The 24,764-nt window shown below is 26.2% G+C and overlaps 1 protein-coding gene across 2 annotated transcripts in view; it reads left to right on the forward strand.

The window, feature by feature from the left end:
* LOC112590845 (lachesin-like) overlaps nucleotides 1–24,764 on the forward strand; it is a 185,789-nt gene that overhangs the window by 73,989 nt on the left and 87,036 nt on the right. For both annotated transcript variants that reach the window (XM_025334420.1, XM_025334422.1), the window contains exon 2: nucleotides 763–944. In XM_025334420.1, coding sequence (XP_025190205.1) covers nucleotides 854–944 — 91 coding nt within the window. In that variant the 5' untranslated portion in view covers nucleotides 763–853. The remainder of the gene's footprint in view (nucleotides 1–762; nucleotides 945–24,764) is intronic.

Here is a 24,764-nt window from a genome sequence, read left to right on the forward strand (position 1 = left end):
TCCAACGTGACAGATTTTGAAACGATCGATGAGACAAATTCTAGTAAGGAATAGACTACATACAGTACATCATTGTGTGTATAAATATAAATATATATATATATATATATATAAATTAAACGCCGGAAACAATTGATTCGTGCCCAGATTTTCCAACATGACCAGATCATTTGGGAGACCAAATAGCTGAATCACAAACACTTGACTATGTTACAAACCACATCAAAATATATATATGTACCTACTACATATTAAAATAAATAATAATATTATATTACATAATTATACAGCATGCATTGTATAATTCGTGAAGCATGCGTGTACTTGAGATCGATTAGTGTCAACATCAAAGACTAGCACTGCTCTAGTGCGTTAATCATTTGCCTATGTCATATATTTGTATATACTAATTACCATACCAATATACACATATTTGTCACTACTCACCATTATTGTTGTCTAATAAGTTGATTGTATGTATTGTATTATACATTGACGCACTTCAGCAACGTAACGAGTAATAATAATAATAATAATAATAATTAAAAAAAAAAATTAAACAGTATGTTGTAATTGAAATTATATACAACAGCAAAAATTAGAAAATACTTTGTTCTTTATAAGCCAATATCTAAAAATAAAAATATTTTTAACGTTTCCAAAACAGTGAGTGCCTACTTATTACTATCAATATTATTTCTGTGTTTCCAATTTAGTTTATTAAAATGGTAATACAAAATTTCAATTTGGGTTTCATTTCAGATTTCCAACAAAATTCTGTAACGTGAAACATAATATGCAGTACGCATAAATGTAAGGCTAAATTACGGAAGCTGGTCCAATCTTCAGAGACATGCAGCCGTTTACATATGCAGTCGCAGTGGACTCGTGGAGCTCTAGGACTTTGTTGTTGGTTGTTGCAGTAGTTGTCGTCAGCAGTTCTGGTAAGATCACAAAAATAAATACTTTAATAGTCGTCATTAATTATCTATATCCTATATATTATAACGATAATTGCTTAGAACAAACTCTGTACAGCTAAAGATTACGTAATAAATAAAACAACGCACTTTAATAATGCGGAGTAATTATTATACCAAAGAACAAAATAATTAACTAATTAACTTTTATTAAAAAAAAAAAAAAAACATTAACAGATAATTTAATTGTGAAAAGTTGTAAATAATCTTTGTGTTATCTTAATTTTTATTATTTATGAAAATGTTTCATAATTTAATTTTAACTCTATATTTTATTGAAAAAATAGCTATTAGTTATTAATTAACATATAGATTTAAATTTAGATGGGCTTAGTTGTACACCACAATAACATTAATTGAAATTAAAACTGACTGCTTTAATTTCAGTTATTATTAAAAAAAAAAAAAATGTTGAAACATTATTATTGTAGATAATTGGTTAAACTTTAATATTTACGCATCAATAGTATGTTTAAGATAATATATGAACAAAAATTACTATCTAAGATTAATAAGTCTGACAAATTGACGTTTTTGAATATCATATTCTTCTGAAAAGCGATGCGATAATAGGGTCCTAGTTAACCAAGCATGACAGACACAGTAGAGATTTTGATTATTCCTATAAGGTATAATATAATAGCTATCTGAGTCCATGATATATTATCTTATGACTTATGCAGAATACTGTATAATCGATATTTGTAAAAATTCTGAGATACTTTTTCAGTTATATTCAATGATATGATTGAGGAATCTTGATAATCATTGTTGTAACTTGTAAGACTAATTTTTTAATAATACATTACAGAAGTAGTGTGTAATAAAACAATAATGTGAAGACAATTATTATAGACTGTATATAATTTAATTTAGTGAATTATATTTGTCATTGGATTTTGTCTGGCTTAGCATGGTGAAGCGGATAACATAAAAGAGTGACCAAGATTAACAACAATAAATTAAAAAATTCAATGTCATCCTGAAGTAGTACCATCATATTTGAACCGAAGAATAGATAGTACAATAATGATGAAAGTTACTCTTCACTTTATACGTGATGCTTATATAAAATCACATAGTAACGTTTATAAATATTTTGTTCAAGTATAAAGGTTATGTGACACTTTAAAAATATGACTTGAAATTTATTTCAAGTTTTTCTAACTGCATACAAAATGTAATATTACACTTATTTTCCCTATTTTTCATATATAGTCAGCAAATAAAATTGTTTTAAATTGAATTCTTCTCTATGCTTTTAAATTGTAAAAAGGTACATTATTTTTAAAAAAATTGAAATTATAAGTTTTTCATATTTAAAAACATTGTTTTAAAATTATTTAAAAATTTAACAAGTTATATAGAAGTTTATAAAATCGTTGGCAAAATGTTTGAAATAAGATAATTACAAACATAAATACAAACTTAAACTTATACTAAATTTATCAAATGCTAATAAAATTAAATCTTTGTTAGTTAAAATCAAAAAAAAAAAAAAAAAAAAAAAAAAAAATTTAATTTAAATAAAAAAAAAAAAAAAAAAAAAGGGGGGGGATTTAAATAAAAAAAAAAAAATGATCTTGATGCGCACGCATGAAGAAAAAAGTTAAATATTTTAATTATTCAATAATTAGTATAACATTAAATTCTCGATGAAGTAAACAAATCTCGAATAAAATTCACATAATGCTTTTGAAATGTTTTTTATATAATATATAAATATAATATGATCAAATTATTGTCATTTTTATAAAATACATTGAATTTTTTATTTTACTTCTATTTAAAAAAAAAAAAAATGAATGTGTACTTTATTGCATTTAGATATGTCTTCCCGCTTGAGTTTACTTTGTATGGGCATGTCAATTATAGAGTTTTAATTAAGCCTGACCCAAGGGTATCAGTTTACTTGGGCTGATTCGAGGAAGAGTGGTCGATGCTTGTGGTTGAAGATGCGTGAGAGTGTATGTGTATGATGAAATGAGGGTCGGTGTAATAAACACACTTTGAAAAACTTGGTTTCGATAAAATTAATAAAAACCTAGGTGGCGATGGCATTTGGGTCGGATACAATAGACAAGCTCAATTACTGTGGTTGCAGGACTGAGTGTGAATGTGAACGTGTATTGCTGCCACCATCATTGCATCAGGCACCGAGCTTGGGACGTGTCTAGACCTTTCGAACTTGATTTCAGTTAAACTATGAGGACGATGGGACTAAATTAATTTTTTTTATTACATTCTAAAATAATACGGACTTAATGGTTCTAGCAGTAGATCATCTCCTCCGCCACTGCACAAATGATGGACAGATGTGTGAAAGTATATTATAACGCACAGTGTGCGTGCGGCATTCGTTGGGTCGTAAACGAAATGTGGCGAATAGGCGTGCGTGTGGTTTCATTTTTATATAATAATATGAGTATATCATATTAAAAAATTTCTCACAGATGATAAAAAAATTATTTTTTTGTTTTTTATTAAAATAAAGAATGAAAAATTAAACATTTATATCATTGTTTTAACTATTTTTAACGTAGCTATTATAAAACTTATAAGTATTACACTATAAGTTGTATCGTTTAATTTATTACTCGTTACATTATGATGTCGATAAAAACTATTTTCCTCAATACATAATTTCCGAACGGACGTGACGAGAAGTTACATTATAAACACTCTCACGACGAGACTGCGTGAAATATAACCGTATAGTCGCTGTCGGAGGTCAACTACGCCGATAAGTCACAAACGAAAAGTCTTAGAACTAGGTTAGGTCAGGTTAAAACAATTACTTACTGTGCAAGTGTGAAAGTGAAAGAAAAATAGAATTTCTCAGTATTTTGTGTTCATTTTATTTCGTCATAGACCAAAAAAACTTTCGTTTTTCAACAACGCTAACATAGGGCCAACTTTGCCACGCACACACATACATACACGCGCGCATATCATACGTATAAATAAATTCGTACGATTTAGTCTTTCATACGTATATCGGACGTACGTACGAAGTCGTTTTTTACGGTTTTGAACTTGTACACATACGTTTACCTATGTATGGCAAGTAAAAACAACAAGGCCGCCACCACCTCTATCCCACACGTAATCCTCTGGAGATTTTTTATCAATCCCCCAAATCTGATCACCGTCGTCGATTTATAATATCGCTCTATTTTGTCCGTGCAATTCCCACCGATATAATTTATTATACGGTCGGAACAAAACTTTCTGCAGTTGGATTTTCCGGGTCGTACTTACGAAAAACAACAACAATATAACGATACACTTTGAACTGGCCGCTTTTATGCTCACATATGCCGTATATGGAATTTTGTAAATATAAACTGTACGTCCATACTCTATACACTTAAAAGATGACGTAACGCATAGATGAAAAATTAATATGTCGACCGATATTGGGTACCTTTTTAGAGTTTTTCGTGAGGTGACAATCACGCTCCAGTCGGTTTCAATTGCTCCGAGGGAAATCGATACGATCTGTGTTTTTTATAAAACCGTGACATATCGTTGTCAATAACCACACTATTTCGACGACTACTGTTATATATGGTTATTTGAGTTTTCGTCGTTTCCCATCCGTTGAATAGTACGACGACTACAGTCTGCGATGTCAATTTTTTTGTTAAGTGTTTACTGAAACGAATACTAGTCAATATCCGAGAAAACCAATAGCTCCAATTCTCACTCGACATTCGTGTTGGAAATTTAAACGATCGGCATCTGTTCATATTAACGTCTTTGGACGAACACTTCACGGTCAAAGTGCGTTTTAATCGAAAACATTCTAAGCGGCCGTTTTTGTTCCAATTTCTTTAAAACTTTATAAAGTACTCTCGGTGAACCGACGTTGATTTACGCGCACGAACAGTTCCAAAACCATTTAATAATTATCGATATTATTCAGTCTTCAGAATACGTTGTTATAATAGATATATCCTATAATATATATATATGTTATTATTATTAATTTAACGGCGTCGAAATACCTAATTATTTACATATTATTATTATCTCGTATATGCACGCTGATACGAATATGGTTGCTATATTATAAATGACCAAAACGTCTCGCGCATAAACTATTTTGTCTTCGCATCACTTTCTTTAATATATATATATTTATATATGTATATGGGTATATATAGGTATATGTTACGTATAATATCATGATAATTGATAATAATTTATGTTTAAAAACACAAAAAGTGAAAAATATTAAGAATTTCCATTCGAACGAGTGTGCTGTAATAATTATATTATACTGGTATGATCGATAGTTGGACAGATTGAATATACGTAATTATGCACAAATATTACAATATTATGGCTGGAGCGCAAAACCACAACGCAATACCAAATGAGAGATTAATATGCGTTTAAAAATCGAACCAATTCATTTTAACGGATTTCTGGACGTAATATTATTATACTAGGGTTATTGTTTTTGGCCAAAACACTCGGGACGGTAATAATTTGTATTATTGTTATGCTATATTAAAAGTCTTTATTGTATGCTGCTTTGTGAACTGAAACATTCGACTAGGTTCGGTGTACTTTTTATCGTAACAATATTGTATAATCTACCATCGCGCGTTTTCAATTCCACATAAAACTGAAATAACAGGTACCTAATAATAATCATTATTGGTTTAATTTATTGTTACAACTTTGACGTCACCATCGTTGTTTCCCGGGAGAAATGCATGGAGGTATATTGTCGTGCGCGCGATAACAACTTTTTACAATCACACTTATACTTATATTGTTTGTTTTATGACGTTTGGTATTATACTAAATACAAATAGTTATAAAATAAATCATTATATTTTTCAAAATTTTAATACTTAGAAGTTATATTTTATTGTGTTTAGTGTACATATTATAATCTATCATATACTGTGAAAAAGTTGGGACTAAGAATCCAAATCTTTTGAAAAACGATAATACGTTAATACAATTTTATCGTATATATATTGTAAAATTACAATGAATAGAATGTAAACAATGAAGAATAAAAAAAGGATCATTGGTAATATAAATGTTATTTTTCTATTCGTAAGTAATAGTATCAGGTTTTGTTGTATTCTCGCAAAAATATTGTAAATTCGATTCAAACTTACTTAACTAGGTTTGAAAATGCTTATTTTTGTTTACAAAACTCACTTGCAATTTATTGTAATATAATTTTTGATAATTTAAACCAATATCAAGAATGCATTATATCGATGGATTTGCGTAGAAAGTATTTCAAAAATAAGTTTTTTAATTGTCACGAAAATAAGTTCAACTTAATTTCTACTATTCGGGAACAAATCCAGAAATCATTTAATAATATATTACGATTTTTTCTTCTCAAAATGTTGAAATATAATATATTTGTTCCAAAACTCTGTTTCTAAGTGACCACCTGTACCACTTGCAGTATTCATATAAATCGATTTTTAAAAGCTGCCTTTACGGAGATGTTCTATTTTTTTTTAACGTGGCAAAATTGGCATGTTCATGAATTTCTTTACACCGGACACTCCCCTGTATTAATTTTCACCGTCTAACTCCACTAAACTGTATTGAATATGGTCTTGGAATTGGCCCAAAAACATCGAGACGGTCTTATTTCGCTGTATATATGAATCTATTACATGTGCGGGGTACATCTGACGTCAGGTACGCTGGTTTCCGGCCAAAATGGTTAAACCCTAAGACGATTTATATAAATCCGATTAAATCAATTAACATATTCTTAAAACTAATTTACAACCATCAACGATATATTAGTCATATATATATATATATGTATTCTAAACCGTTTCATTACCAGCACGTATATTCTATTATGTTTTAATATATACAATTTCAGATTTAATTGATTAAAAAAATAAATAGTTGATACTACTGTCGTATTTTGAAAAACAGTTGAATATACGTATATAATATACATTGTTTATATTTTTTTATTTTATTAAATTGAGATATCTGTAGATATGACATAGAAACTTATTGTTCAAAATAAAAAAGTAATTTATAAGACTTTAATCATTTTACCATTAAGACATCAAATGAATATTAATATCATAAATTATTACTAAAAGCTAAAATATTTTAATTGTTAATATTAATTAAATAAACAAATAATTTTTATTCGTCATTAATTTTAATAGAATTAATTAATTAATTAATTAATAAATAAATAAATTAATTAATTAATTAATTTTTTTAGTTAGTAATATATACTTTCACCGTGCGTAATTTTTTCGTGAGTTGTCGTTAATTATTATAAGTGTTTCCTAATAAAAAAAATATTAACATTTTATTCTGCTAAAAATAATTATCTCGTGTCATTTTTTTAGTATAGTGAATTTATAAATAAATTTAAGAAACAAATAGGGATATAATTATTACATTATTACGTAATGAATAAATACCTATAAACATATACAATGGGTCATATCATACAAATATTTTGTTATCAGACATATTTTATTCACCGTTATCGAATTAATAAAATATTATTATGCAAATATGAAAAATATGGCCAATTATGTGGAGTTTAGTAGTTACGGACATTTCATGAATTCTATAATTTTATAATATTCTATAGAATTGAATATTAAAATGTTAACGACATTGAAGGGTAGAACGCAATAAAAAAAAAAGAAAGACACTCTTAAATCACTGCACTTAGACTTAATACTTGTTGATAAAAAAAAAAAAATAAATAAATAAATAATAAAAATTAACATCTGTATAAGCTCAGTAAAATAATACTTATGCATAACTCAAATCAAATTTACATAAATACACATTAATATTTTTATCCTGAATCTAACATTACAATATTATTAGAACGTGATACTGTAGTATAATTCAAATTAAAATTTATATTACAAAATCATCTTTTGTTAAGAAGAACGGTTTATACGTAGATAGGTAGGTCCGTAAATTTAAAAAAAAGTACCCAAATTGTTATGATATAAATGTGTTTAGTTTTCGATGAATAAAAAAAACCAACTTGAATAATATAATATTTTATCGCTAAACCCGGACTATCTCAGATGAGTTTTTGTGTCACAAGCTCCTCAATGGTGATGCACTTTTTGTTTAAGTCTACATAGTCTAATAAAACATATTACTATGTTTTTGTATATGTATATGTGTGTTTATATACATTTTTCACACAAGTAAAACTAACAGAAACGAATTACAATTTTAAAAACAATAATAAAAAAAAGCAAATTTCTACAGCATAATATAATAATATAATGTCTACAAGAGCCCAGAACAGGCATTTAATTAAATACCATTATCATTGTTGTCATTCACACAGGTACTAATTTATGTGTGTGTAAATATGACTGCTGAGAATTTTTATGGTTTATAAACAAGAGAAAAAAAACTTTTGAATAAGTAATGAGCCCGGTTTGAGTTAGTAACTTAGTCGACAATGATTCTTAACTTTTTTCATCGAATTTTACTTAATTTTACATATATATGTATTTCTATAGACAATAGCTCATACAGATTATATTTATATTATGTATTAAATATTTCTGTGGCTGTGTGTCTGTGTAGGTTTATAGGTTGGATTTTTATTTTATTTTTTTATTAATTTATTTTAACGCATTTTATATTGTGTTTTCTTTTTTTGTTTTACGAACCCGTGGATTCATCCATAAGTTTCGTAGGATATTGGATGATGAAGACATTAGAGAAAGTAATGATTAAAAAGTTGTTGTCTGTTTCTTTCTAGGAAATGATTAACGGAGTGTACTTACAAAGCATACCCGCAATTTTCCACTCGATCCATGGATACGAAAATACAATTTATAAATCATTCAACACGCATTTAAAGTCTCAAACCGCTATGTGCGACGTACTGAATAAGTTTTTTCCTTTTCTTTTCAATCAACAATGTTGAACTAATTAAAAACGTATCGAAAAGTTTTTATATTTGAAATAAAGTTAGTTTAAACAAGTTGGTTTTAACAAGCCAATAAACAATAATGTTGTTTCAACAAAAATGTTTGCTCTATATAATAAATAGGGAGTGGACAATCCTAAGTTTGTGTTTTATTCTTATATAAGACATTACATGTTTTTACTAAAATACCAAAAAATTAGTTGAAACTTCAGTTATTATTTAATTAGACTATTATTAGTTTTATTTCATTACAAAAGTATTAATTTCAAAATTATGATATTTACATATATTTTTATTGAATGTTAAATTCTTAGATTTTACATAATATTTGAGTATTTTCTTTTTGCACAAACCAGAATAATAGTATTATTTCACAGTAGTTTACCCAGTTATCGTGTATGTATAAACGTATAAATAATATGTTATGAGACATCTAAAGACTTAAAATGATATCATACAAACAAATAATTATGCTGCCTTCGTTTTTATATACAATATACATTATACATAGACAATTTTATTTACGTTAAGAATAACCGATGTTTTGTTAACTTACGTAGAACAATAAATTAACCTATTAACAAACATAAAAATGACAACATTATTTTTATGATGTTTTATTTTTTAAGTGAATTATGAACATTTTAAAGTTGAGATATTTTATATATCTAAATTAAATATCATAACACAATGTAAGTACAAGCACTGCTATTTGTGTGATAATTTTTTTACCTTTATATTTGATAGTTCATCATTTTACTTTAACTTCAATGCTAACAACACAAAATGTAATTTAATAATAATAATAAAAAGGATAAAAATCTATAAGAAATTGGTAAACGGTTATTATTGGGGTATTTATTTTTTTTTCTTCAATTATACCACGAAGTTAATGAAAAAGTGTGTTTTTCGATTTAAAATGACGCAGGTATATATAAAAATTATGGTAATCTAATGGTAGCCTATCTGATTGTGTGATACAGTCAAAATATATCGTTAAGATGCAAGGCTTTCTGCTCGCCACAATATAACAGTTCAGAACTACTTGCGATCTACAATTCGTATGTGTGTGTTTACGTGTGTTTAAAGATATGCATTGAAAATACTGACCATAGACGTAGAATTAACTGTTGGTGTGACAAGAATTTAAACAAAAAAAAAAAAATAATAATAAAGTGATTCTCTAACGAGTGCGCTACAGGAAGGTTTTCAATGTATTATAAGCGAACCGATACAGTATTATGTACTATAATATATGATATTATAGCGTCGGACCGTTTATTACACTATAAAGATATTTAGAAATAAAATATCGAAATTTATGGCAGCACGCCGGAAAGAAAAAAACCTCGTTATTAATAAAACAACAATAATAGCGATGACATTTAAACGTATATTATACTGCAGTATATATTACTAAACCTCGGTTTAAGATTCAGTTGAAATCTTATATCATGAAGGTTTTTTTGAAAACCATTATGATTTGCATTATTGCATTTATTTTCAATACGATATTTCATGCGTACCTATACCCATGTATATATATATATATATATATATATATATATATATTTATATTTGTATTATGATTTATACATACCACACTAAAATCAAAACCTCTTCACTGCGCAAAAGTGTAATACGGGAAATTGAGATTCGTATTTTTTAAGGATGGTATTTTTACTGAAATTCTTAACTTACTTATGATAATCATTTTCACAGCTAAAGTTTTTATTCCCGAACTAATGTTGTATATAGAAATGTACACACATGAGCACTGATACCCTACGTATGAAATATAGTTATTATACAGCATTATATATAGAAGGATTCACTCTACATAAACTGTCATATGAAACGATTAAGTTTGATGAGCCCACTACACGTATTTAACACAAAATGTGATTTATTAGTCAGTAATAAACGGCCTCCGATCAGAATGGTTTTTCAAACGCAATTATTCATGATCAGACGTAATATTGTATCAGACATATTGGTTCGCGTCTAAAATGACAACCATGCATGTCACGGTTCATCCACAATAAACCGTTGATAAACTGCAATATATGTGTGCGAAGTGTCTATCATTAACACTAAACATTTTAATCGCTTTTAATTCTTGATAAAATGTTCATGTAATCGTACGTTACATTTATAAAACTAACGCGGAAATCAATAGATAATTTCAATTTAATGTTGTGTTGTCATTATATTTATCGATTTTAAGCTTTTTTATGTATATAATTTGTTCAATAATATACAAAACATCTGATGCAGATTTTACATAACATAATATCTAATGATTTCAAATTAAAAAAAAAAAAAATTAATTTCAAATTTCGTTGAACAATGTATGCTATCGTCGGATTGTAGAATAAAACGTAATAAAATTTTATTCAAACGATTATTATTATCGGTCCTATCATTAATGGTATTTTTTTCAATCAGATAGTTTGATAGTAATTTTAAATATGTACAAATTGAATAGCATAGTATACAATGATGAACCCATATATCATAATATTATTCTCTTAATGTATATATTTCGTAAGTATTCATAATGAATACTGTGAATCGTAAAATGTAATAACAATTCGTGGCTATCATTTCGATGGACTCCGGACCGTCAATATTGCGATGTATTGCGTTTTATGAGTGAACCGCTCATGTACATACATAAAATAACGATAACTTGTAAGTATGCATATAATATCAAACCAATCTGGAATCATTTTATCACCGTCCCTCGTTTATCACAATTTTCCGGGGTGCGTCGTCAGATATATGATACATATACACACGCATGTAAATACGTCAGAGTAGCTATCCTATACCGATCAAATAATTTACAACTAATACCCGTTGGTCAGATATACGTATTATATGGATATCATTTTTTATGACGGTTTCGCCTGTATTTTTATGGACAGAATAAATTTAACTTTGCATACCTATCGTTAAGAAAGGCTACCACAACGTCCAAAACTAGCCAATGTACATAAAAAAAAAGTGTTAGTTTGTTATTTAGGTATATAAATATCTCTGAGTCGTTGAGGATATTTTAAGTGTGGGTGGTCTCAAACACTTTGTTGCGCTAGGTGAAATTTTTTCGTGTGCCATAAAGAAAATGCGTTATTGTTATGACGTACTTAGTTATAATGATAATATATTTCACCGTGATTGTGGCATGGTAAGAGATTGAATCCGACGAGATTTTTTTCTCCTTTTAATCAACCGCGCTTGTGTGAAATTGGATAAGCCAAAATATCGCTATATTTTCGACCAACTAAAAGACTTGAGACGCCGTTGTATTTGAAAAAACGTGAAATATCGTTTATTTTCAGGAGACGCGCAGCAATGAGTTTTCTTTACACAATTTTGATTATAAATAAAACCTCGTCGAGCAATTATAAATATGTAAACGGCACATTTCCTCAGTGTACTCGTATTTTACGTTATTTTTACACTGTGTAGTCGACGAGACGTTATTAACCGCAAATGCGTAAAATTTTGGTTTCCAGCATAATATGAGCGTAACATTCGCATTATAAGTATGTTGTGTTTTTTCTCCCCGTTTACCGAGTCTAAAGGTTTTGGTTTATTCCCGTGTCCTCGAGGTATAATTTACTACAGTTAAACAAAAACGAAAATGTAACACTATTAAAAAGTTTAAATATGCATTTTGAATGTTATTACTTTATACATTGAGTGAAAATTATGTTTGTGAAGATAAGTATAGAAAAGTTTTTCAAATAAAACACGAAATGTGTATATTAATTCTACTGAATATTGTATTTAATAACTCGTAAATGTTTAATCCGGAGAAATGCACAGACATGAATCGACAAACTCAAACGATTGTTGGATGAGAAATGAGAAGAAGCGTACAATGAAATGAAATACATATACATAATGAGAGATGATGTTAAGGGGGAAGGCAATCGACCCAAAAGAATCATTTTTGCCATACTTTTGCCATTTATAATCGAAAAACATTTTGGTATTTATTTTCCATATTTCAATGTTAATTAGACCTAAAATATAACTTACACTTGAAAGCCGTTTTACTTTTTTTTTTAGTCTCATACTTATTAGTTTCTATTATAAAGTAGGCATAACGACTAGCATTATATAGTATAATACTATATTTTAGTATAAATTGTTAGTATTCGACAATAGTTACACGCTAAATATATAATTATACAAACCATAAATTATAATCGGTAAATGCGTATTCATTAATTAACACCATTAAATTTAATAATTTAAAATATATAAATCATACAGCTTATACAAATTTGACTATAAAAATTAAAAAATTTTGTTTTCTTCCTAAAAAAATGTATGTGTATTATCCGAGTAATACTAAAAAACTATACGTAATTTTATCACATTATTAAAACCTTCAATATATATATAGTATATTCCAAAAATTAGGAATCAATTTAATTATCTGCGTGACTAGTATATATTACTATGTATTTTTTTTCTTCGATGATTTACTACTTAACTTATTGGAATATCTTTATTGATTAGGTACTGTTCAAAAATCCGTATTTAAATAAATGTATTCATCAGATGTCACTGATATACGAGTGGTATATGACTCTTAATACTACTATATAATATGTGTAACTGGTACATGACGCGATACTATAGATGATGAGTTGTATATACTCGTATTCAATTCATATAACAATGTTATCATAACGATATAATGTATTCTATTATTATTGCCATGATATAAGTATTGAAAAATAAAGATAATATTCATATCAATACATACCTTTAGATATCATACATTCTTAGCTCATATTTTGACATGAAGAATAGAGAAGAAAGCTTGTCAAAGCAAGTACGTGCGTGTTTGCGGTCAACCAAACTGCAGTAATGTTTACTAACAATTTTAGTAAATTGAGCACGTCAAACTTACATTTTTAACCGTTCGATAGACTAACACTTACTACTATAACAATATTAAAACATCAATTGTAATTTTTATTAAAATTACCTTTATTATTATTTTAATTAAACTCAAAATTATTATTATCGAAAAAATAAATCAAATAATCTATTCAGTTGGTGTATTATGGAATGAAAAGCATTCCTTACAAATTAAAATTTAGTAGTGTTAGCGAGCGAACAAAAAAAAAAAAAAAATTGTTTTTAAAATTAATCTTTCAAGAATTTTATTGAAGAAAGGCAAGAAATTAATTTGGCTGTAAGAAATATAAAGAGGCTTAGGTACTAGTAATTGGGTTTTGGAATCAAAGTGAGTGTTGATAAGTAAGGCTTGACAACAAAATTGTTGGAGTTAAATATCTTTCATTTGTTTTTGATCCATAGCAAATCGAACTAGATAACAGCTATACAATGATTGGTTTAATAATCAAAAATGCGTATTTCCTCAATTTTCATTAATTTTTATTCGTATAACTTGAGTATTTTATATTTTCTAAAAATAATTCTTTTTTTTTTCTTTTTTAAACTTCGTATTTTAAATTATATATAAAATAAAACTCAATACAATTTAATGAAGGCATTTATTATAATAATCGTAGTCAAATAAATGTATTTGTTATTTTAAATATTTAGCATTTGTTCTTGCATAATATTTTTTCATGCTTATTTCTTCTTTTTTAGCTTTTACAATTTTTAAGTTCTATTGATAAATTTCCAAATTATATATAATATAACCTAGTCTCAACACAAAATTAAATAAAACTGGGAGTAAAATAATTGCTCATTTTAAGGAGAATTCCAAAAAAAAAAAACACTTCTGAAATTATTATAATATACATCATAATCTAAAAATGTTAAAGTTTTATTACAGAATATTTGATTTTAAATTTACAAGAAAAACAATTTTTTTAAAGAAAATAGATATGGGAAGGCTTGATTAATATGTCGGTGTGTTTTGGTAGTTGTATATCAAATATATCAAGGTAAGGAATTAAATCATTGGGTAGATTATTTTTAAACAGTTTAGATCTATACGCATCTAGAGTAATATACATGCTAACTGGGTTTATTATTTATTAGCACCTAATAAGAATTTCGAATTGCTAGATATTTTGTTTCTCATTTGATTTTTGGGCTTAGATATTTTATTACGTATTGGTGCACAGCCTTTATTTTTTATAAATGCATGTACATAAATATGACTTTGAACAAAACAAAGTTGTGCGTATTTTGAAAAAAAGGTAGAGAAGCAAAAATGATTTATCGACCATCGTTGACGAAAATCCTTTATCTATTGCTACTGAAAACAACGCGAAGTGGACTTAAATTCGTGATCCACGGCGGTGTAAAATAAGAGATTTATATAATAATATAAAATAATATCTACGACAAGAGTACCGTGTGGCCGTAAATTTATAAATATACAGAGAGCAGAGTCTTAACTGTACGAATAAGTTTGTAGTTAAGATTTAGGCATGATGATTTATTACAATAATATACACATTCTAAAGTCTAAAACATTTTCCTGCTCACCGTATTCATATGGTTACACGTATTCGAAACAAGTTTACTATTTCTAGAGACGGCATTCTACTTAGTGCCTTTATTCACATGCCTATATAAGTAAGAATCTGCAATATCTGCAGTATATATTATTAATATGTGCATGGATTTTGACATGTACAATATACAAAAAAGTGTCGTAGGCATATTTATCTTTATTTTACGAACAGTTTATAGACAATATTATAATTATACTTTGTTTTAGAGGTAAATGTGAACTTATATACATTTTAACTTGATTTTTTTGAAAAAACAGTTTTTTTTTTTATACATGTAAGTTAAATTATCAATGATAAATCATTCATACTATAAATAAACATGTATATCATTATTAATAGAGTTATATGGAACTAAATTATTTTAATATCAATTCAACGCGTTACTTAATATTGATTTTAATAGAATTTTGTAGTTATTACTTATTGTCAATAGTAATTTAATCAAATGGTATACCTATACATATGATAAAATAAACAAGTGATAAAAAAAAAAAAAAAAAATAATAGACAATATCCAATGACCCAACTATACAATACAAATATGATAATTAAATAGCAAAAAAAAAAAACTATACATTTTAGTGTCATTATATAATTTCAATTTTAACATTATGTGATTTGTGTCACATTTTTTCAACCATTTCGTTTTATTAGGTAAACGTTAATTTAATTTAAAACTTTGTTTCGACTAAACAAAAAAAATATATTCAAATCTAGAAGCTTCTACTTGTAGATAGTGTAGATGTTTTGATCCTTAAATAAAACTTGTCACTTTTTTTTTTATTTTGAGTTTTGATTACAGCGAACCCAAATAGCGAGACTCGACGCAAATTGACTACGCTGATTTTTTTATATACGACAATCATAATTGAAAATTATTTATTTCAAAAGAAGTTCAAGGATTTAAATAAAACAGCAATAATTTGAATAATTTGATTTTTTAAATAGGTATTTTCATTCTAAACTCTCAATATTCATTAACTCGTCTGTAACTTATGTAGCATATCAATTATTACAATTAAATTAAAATTACACTTCATCAGACATTTATTTCTCATATTATAATATGATATTTATTTTTTTATTTTTTTTTGGATATTTTGATAGTTTTCAAATTTGAATATTTATAATATATCCACATAACTACTTGTAGTATGCATACATATTGTAAGAATTATTTTTAATTTTAATAGATATTATAAAATTGTTATTTTATTATAGTTTCATTAATTTTGGAAAGGAATACATCAAAATGAGATTGGCAAAATTAAATACTCAACATGGCATTAGTATTTGAATAGTATTTCGTGTAAAATATATTTGATTAACTATTTGTATTTTCAACGGTGTTTAGCATTAAAAATTAATGAATACGAGTACAGTGATGACATATTCTGATATTCATAAAATATTACATTAAAATATTATTTTATTTATAAGTTATATTTCATTCAAATTTCTCTAAGATAATTATTTATTTGAAACATGCCACATTTTTATAACTATTATCTTATTTAATTTCACTATTATTCGGCGCGTCACAACAAATATTGACATTTCAAAAATGTTCGCTAAAATATCTTGAATAATCAAACAGTTAAAACTATTACTTCTACTCTAACATTAGTTTTATCTTTAACAATTTATTGAACGTACACTGAAAACATTATGAAAGTATAAGTGATATTTTTTTTTTTAAATAATTGAAACACATTTTAATATTTCTTTAGAAATATTGTTAGAGATTTTACATTAGGTTATAATAGTCTGAGAAAATGGCTTGATTTACACGTGGGCTGGAAACAAATTAAAGACAAAGTTAACTGTTATTTTATGAAAATTGCGTTGTATATTTAAATATTTTATTTAACAAAGTAAAAATAAAATTTTATACTCATGATGTTATGCATTATAAAAAGTAACTTATGTAAAAACGCAACATTTAGTTGAGCGCATATTAATTTATATGATAAATAGCAATCGGTTAAATACAACGAATTGTATTTATAATAAAATTCATATTTATTTAATTAATTTTATTAGTTCTTGGAATATAAAATATATTAAATTTATTATAGTTTTATATCAGCTGATTTTAAAACGAAATAGTTTATTAAATACAATAATGCTAAACGATGAATAATGGATGACACTGATAAACGTAACTTAAAAATTGAATATTTATTATTTTATTTTTACTTTTGTTTAAATTGTAATAAAATGAGTTCTATACATTTGAAATCAAATCATTAGTTTTTTTTCTACACCATCGCATAATTATTTTTGATCGCTTACGTCATAAAATCGTAATATCGTAAAATATAAATTTTGTATAATTACGAATTAAGTAAATAAGCGTTATAGATAATATAAATATATATTCATATGCCTTATTGAAAACAATATGATTTAAAACTCTGAAATCACATCATTGTGATGCATTTGATTATAATATTTAATTGGTGTGTACGTTGCTTTGAAGCGATGTTCGTTTAATTCTTTGTAAACATCCGGCCACACTTTATTACTATAATATTATTGTTTTGTGTAAAACGCGTCTACGGTAGAGTTTTCGTTGATAACCCCTTCCCCCTTTCCCCATCAACAACGACCCGGAGGTTCTTATCCAACAAATACCCACCAATTGTAGCGGTGAGGTGTTTCAAAAGGTTACGTATATTATCACCACCTATGCGCCAAAAGTTTTCAGCGAGTTATGTGCATTAATTTTGTACGCGCACTCCTCGGCGTGGAGTAAAGTATAGTTTTAATTATCCAACCAGGCGTGGTGCTCTATAACGCGTAGAGAGGTTATACATCCAATATGCTAGATATGTTATAAAATAATATCGACTCGAACCAAACAAGAGCCAAATTTTCCACCGCCCGTGATAATACATTATGATATAATATTATGTATATCCCGGAGAACCGTTATTCTTACGGAGCATACATCGCGCAGCGTTGGAAGTATACAGTAATCTTGTCACTGCGCGAGAGCATTCGAATCCAGCTTTTCTGCACGAGTAACGAAATTACTTTAAATTTACTCTACAAACTGCGATTTTGTCAACCCACATTATAATGTTTGTACGCGGTTGCCTGTTTTCGTGTCTTATGTACATGTGTATATGCGTTACCGTTAATAGAATACCGTACCTACCTATACATTATATGATTACTGTTTTGATATATCTTGAAAACGTGACCGTAATGCTATTCATTCTAGATTTCTAAGTCAGACAGACCTTTGATTTCTGCTCGTTTTCTTCAATTCTACAGAATTCTTTAATGAACGTTTATGTCTGAATCACCATATATAGATGATATATTTTTATATTTTTCTGCGTTTTCCACTTTTCATTTTTTTTTTGATGATAGCTTTGGATATTCTCCCGTAAGTCATCATTATTGCTAGTCCCGGTTCCACTTTTCCAAAAGATAACTGATTTGGTGCTCAGTTTTCCGAAATCAGTGAGATTTCGTAAGCCATGTAGTTTTAAGTTTTCTATACTATTGTGAGAAATATTTATAAATTATATTTAATATTACTACAATTGCTAGCTACCTAAATGCATAATAATTTAAGTTGAGTAATACAAGTTTTTTTTTATTATAACCAATAAATACGCCTTGAGATATGTATCTATTAACTACTAAAGTATAAATTAAGACACCGAAAGACACATAAAATATAGAAAAAGAAATTGTATAACATACATTTTTGAATTTTTTTTCAGTAAAAAGTGGAAATACGCAATAATTTTTTAAATTTCTATATTAATGTATTTTTTTATTTAAATAACAATATTGAATAACTTAAGTGAAAAAAACAATAGTGACTGAGTTATTTAAGTTAATTTTAATATAAATAATAGATAAATATCTGTATTTATACATAAACATATTATAAAATTATATTTTATAGATATTACCTTAAACAGTATGAGAAAGATATAATTATAAAAGTTACAAAGAAATACAAACATTTTTGATGATTATGTCTCAAATTAGTAAGCGCTATAGGTTCCAGTTGAATAAAGAGGATTTCAAAAAAATAATGATTTAATTATTTTTCTAAACAATGTTATGATACCTCATATTCTTATGTGTCATGACACTTTTCTTTTTTTTTTTTTTTTGTTTTTTTTTTTTTTTTTTCATTTTTTTTTTTTTTTTTTTTTTTTTTTGATTTATCAATATTCATATATTGATTAATTTACATTAAAAACAAAGCAAACTTTTTTTAATAATAAAAAATAAATAAATAAGTAAGTAAGACATACGAGTATTATAATATAGTACTCACTATTCGTGTACATTATTATTGAATGCGTCTAACTACAATTTACCGAAGTTCTAAATTTTAAAAAGGTCTAGATATTTTATTATACAATTGCATACTCATACTGTACTATAACGCCCATATGTTATAGAATACGCGAGTGTTTGCTAATGCGTGTATATTTCACACGATTCTCCGTTCTTCGATTATTTTCGCCATAAATCGCAACTCGGAGCCATTGTCGAACCATTGGCGGCCTACCCGAAATCAAGAAATATATCAAACATACACAAACATACACACACGCACATACATAAGAAGCAGAGGGCGACGGAGACGATATATCTCTCACTGTCTGGAACGACGTCCGCTGCTACCGATAAACAATACCGACCTTATAAATATTTTTAAATGCTTGCATCGGTCATATATATACATATACACACTGAGATCAATGTTCATACCGTCGAAAATCGATAAATCTATCGGAGACGACGACTAAGGTTTGACCTGTGCCTACGTATTAGGATTTAGGTACACGTATCCAATACACGATTTTCAAATTAATGCTAGACAACGTTGATATATAAAATATAACACTATAATTTTTTTTTTTTTTTTTTTTAAACGATATTACGTTTTTTTTTTCAAAAGTCTGGTAATTAATGTCTTTTGTACATTTTTTTCCTCATTAAAAAGTAAAATTAAATACCTACTACAATACAATAATAAATACAATACAGACCATTGTAAACAACTTATTCTTTGTTAGATTGAATATATATCAATTTTCTGTATAAATATAATACTAATATCATATAAAAAAAAAGTAAACTTATATTAAATCATGAGAAAGTATTTAATACACAGCTAACAATATGTTACGTTCATTGGTTAAATATTTGACCTCCAATACAATAGTATTAAGAGTACTGTGCACGTACTTTTTGCAGTGCTATTGTATGGTATACTGTGTAGGCAGCTAGTTACAGTATTAATGGTTTTTGAAATAAAATAAAAATTAAACTATTATCAATACTTAAAAAAACACATGATAAAATTTGAAATTTATTAATAATAAATAATAATTTACTTTTAAAAATTAAAGTTATTCAAAAATTGTATCGTTATGGTAAATCATCTAGATATTTGAGTTCAGGTATTATTTTTTTCTTTTTTGAAGTTTATTGTAGTTTTCACTCATGTGTTATTTCTCACGTTTGGCCCATTTGAGAAGATGATAGTAATATTTTTATTTTTATGAAAATAAAAGTTCATAATTTTGTGGAGAAAACATTTTATTGAAGTAATAATGGTAATAATAAAAAATTTGATATTTGTAATAATATTGAACCTAATTTCATAAAATTAACTCTAAAAAGTTATTACTTACGTCATGATCGTATTGAAATGTATATTGTTATATCATTATTATATTTACACAAAATATAGCTAAAAATCAAATTTGGCATTTAAAATAAAAATTAGTTAAGTATTAATCACTATTTGATGATCATTCTGACTTGAAGACTCGTGAGTCAATACTAATTTATTTATATGAAACTATTTTGACAAATAAATTACTTGTATATTCTCATATTATAGAAATATTCATTATATAACTATTATACTTATATATAAGTTATTTTAACATATAGGAATTATAGGATATTTAACTATATTATATAATATATTAATCTATTATTTAAATCAGAAGTTTGATCTATGTCTATACATTTAATTTGCAAAATATTTTTTTCATAAAAAAATAAATTATTTTGTGTTTTATTTATGTAATATTAGTTTTAACACATACGATTATCTAATAAGTAAAAATAATAAAATCGAATTTTCAGCATTTGAAGTCCATTTAACAGTCTAACTCTTTCTCATCGAATACAGATAAACGGAAGTTTCTATAGTGAAATATAATATTTTTGAGTTCTTCACCATTTTTTAGGAAAAAGTGAGATAGTCTGCTAACAAATAATATCCAAAATCGATATAAATAATTTATGGTAACAAAAATATGAACTACAAAATTTAATAATCTCTAACAACCATTAATAACGTATTATTATGCACGTAAAACTATTACTAGAAAAAAATATTATTAGTCATTGATCCAGTTGACATATGCTTGTTTTTAATAAAATAAAAAATATAATTTAATTTAATTTATAATCATTATTTAATAATTAGAATTTTCCTCAAAAATATTTAAAAATATCTTTATTGCAGTAATACTTGGTAATGCGAAAAAAGAGAAATTTTAGGTACCAAAAGTGGAAAAAATAGTGTATTTAATATTTCATAGTAAAAAATGTGTTAAGCTTAAAAAAAATTGCATATTAATATAGATAAAGTATAACCAACCATTTTTAAATTAAAATACTATGAAAACTCCATTAACACTACATAAAAAAAAAAAAAAAATTAAAATCCGAATAAACGTATTGACTGTACAGTGTAGAGTAATTAAAATTGTATTGTATGTATGTATGAAAAACGATAAACATTTTAAATAGAAAACTATATAGCATCAACAAAATGCATATCTTAAAATCTAACCAACATAATTTTTCACAAGTTATTCGTTTATTATTTAAAATATAATAATGAGAATCATAGTATAATACAATTCAAATTTAATATAATATACACAAACCCATTTAATATTTACATACTGAATCTAATATTAATACAGTTTATGATGGCCATCATGTTGGAACTATATAAAATACATACACACTTATTACATATATTTACACGTCAAATCTGAAATTTGTAGAAATATGTCTATTCATTTATTACATCAAAATATGATTGTAATAATAGTACACATTGAATAAAGGAAAAATATATATTTTTAAACTGTATTTTAATAAAAATAGTCTTTTAAAGTTATTGTGGAGGATTGATATCTATATGCCTATCTGTTGAAAATAATATGTATGAAATTGGAATGTTGTATAACATCTTTATTCAACAAGTTTATCTTGTAAAAATATAAAATAGTGTATTTTACAACTAAAATAAATTGCGTTTACTAACAATTTAAGTCTTATTCAATAACTAAAAACTTAGTAAATAAATTGCCGAGAAAAGTAGGTATTTTTTGATTAAATATAATCCACTGAGATCCGAGTTAAGGTTTAAAACTTGTTTAATTAAAGTATATATGTTATGTGCTTATAAATTTCCTAACTTTTAAAAATTAGAATTAAAACTCCTAAAGTAATTTTTGAACAAATTGAATTCATTGAGCCGTGGATTTATGCACCTATAATCAGATTACATAACCTCAACCAGCTGGTGTTGTATCAAACATCGTAAATATAATAGTTACTCATTAAAAAAAAAAAATAAAATAAAATAATAATAGCTTTTCTATTTTTCTGAAATTACTATAACGGTTTGGTTTGTATTTATTATTTATACGATGTTTACTTAAAAATAAAAATAAAAATGAGGTCGTTAAAGTATAAAATAAATACAAATTTATTGAGTTGGTGCAATATAAAAAGTTAAAATATTTTAGTTTCTGAATGATAAATGTAATCGATTTACAATGGTGTATGGGCATGTTTTTTTTTTTTTTTTTTTTTTTTGTCATCTTATTTCGGTACAATAATTTCTAACTTAAACTTTGAGGTTGGTTACTAAATTCTGGTAGCGAAATAGAATCAAGTCGTTACTTTGGTGATGGGTGGATGGGAGGTGGTTTAAGTGTTGGAAAAAAATAGAAAATTCAAGTACTTTTTTTTACAGGAAAAATTTAAAACAATTTACAGTAAAACGAGTGTAAATTGGTAGATAACAATTAAAACGTTGTCTATCTCTGATACGGTGAAATAGTGACAGATTAATACCAAACGGGGGAATGTAAGAGGATTTAGATGCTAATAATATTAGACAAGACACTTAGTAATACCGAGTAAAATTCAAGGTATATTGAAATAAAATGTTAATTTACGGATGACATGGTAGCAATACACGGAGCAAGGAATGAAATGAGACTGCTGGGGCATACGAATCTGTAGTATGCCGAAAGATTATATTATTATAATTATTATTAATTTTGCTAAGTAATTACAATATAATTATACCTGTGTATTGAGGATCCATGATAATACATAATGAATTTAAAACGACGCACGTAAGTTACTATTCTAGGAGTTTAATGAAATATTTGTTTTTCTTCTGTTCTGTTTGTACATTAAAGTATAATATATTATGCTTTTTTTTTTTTGACATTTCTTATGATTTTCAGGGGCCACTAACAGAGAATAATATTGTTTTATCTTATTAATAACGTGTGTTTTGGTATACATTTGAATGCTGTGAAAGGTATTCATCATGTTCATGTATTATACATATAATATATTTAATACGTGGATATGGATCCATAATATTTTATTTCATATGCGTTCACAGAATTACTGTATTCGATTCCCAAGGCAAATATACATTTCAACATTTTTGAGTCTGATGTGCGTAAAGAATATTAAATAGTTAAAAATCGAATTAGGTACCTACTCAAATTATTGTTGTACACGGGTCGTGTTTTATGGTAATTTAATAAGTTCGATTTTTTACAATTACATTTCACTAGTTCGTATCAAATTAAATATGTCTGATGGTAAACAAAGTAAATAAATAACAAAAAAAAAAAAAAACCTAAATAAATTATTACATCTTAAGAAAACGGTTTTTCCTTCTACATAAATAGTGTTTTTCAATTTATCTTATTTATAATCAAATATTTGGTATAACGTGCATATTAATGAACAAAATAAATTTAGCATTTATTACACATAAACATGCGTTTACTTAAAAAAATATAACAGTATTTAAGCGCTTTCGCTGAAATCATAAATTTATTAACAAAAATAATGGTGATAATACATACATGTTTTTAATTTTTTTTCAAGTGTCAGTTTCTATCTATAAAAATTCTTTGCATTTCAACAGCAAGCTGTATAAATACAATTAACATTTTTATGTGATGTTGAGAAATTAAGCTAAAGATA

This window comes from Melanaphis sacchari, unplaced genomic scaffold, assembly GCF_002803265.2.
Source record: "Melanaphis sacchari strain LSU unplaced genomic scaffold, SCAv2.0 Contig120_pilon_pilon, whole genome shotgun sequence".
Lineage (NCBI taxonomy): Eukaryota > Metazoa > Arthropoda > Insecta > Hemiptera > Aphididae > Melanaphis > Melanaphis sacchari.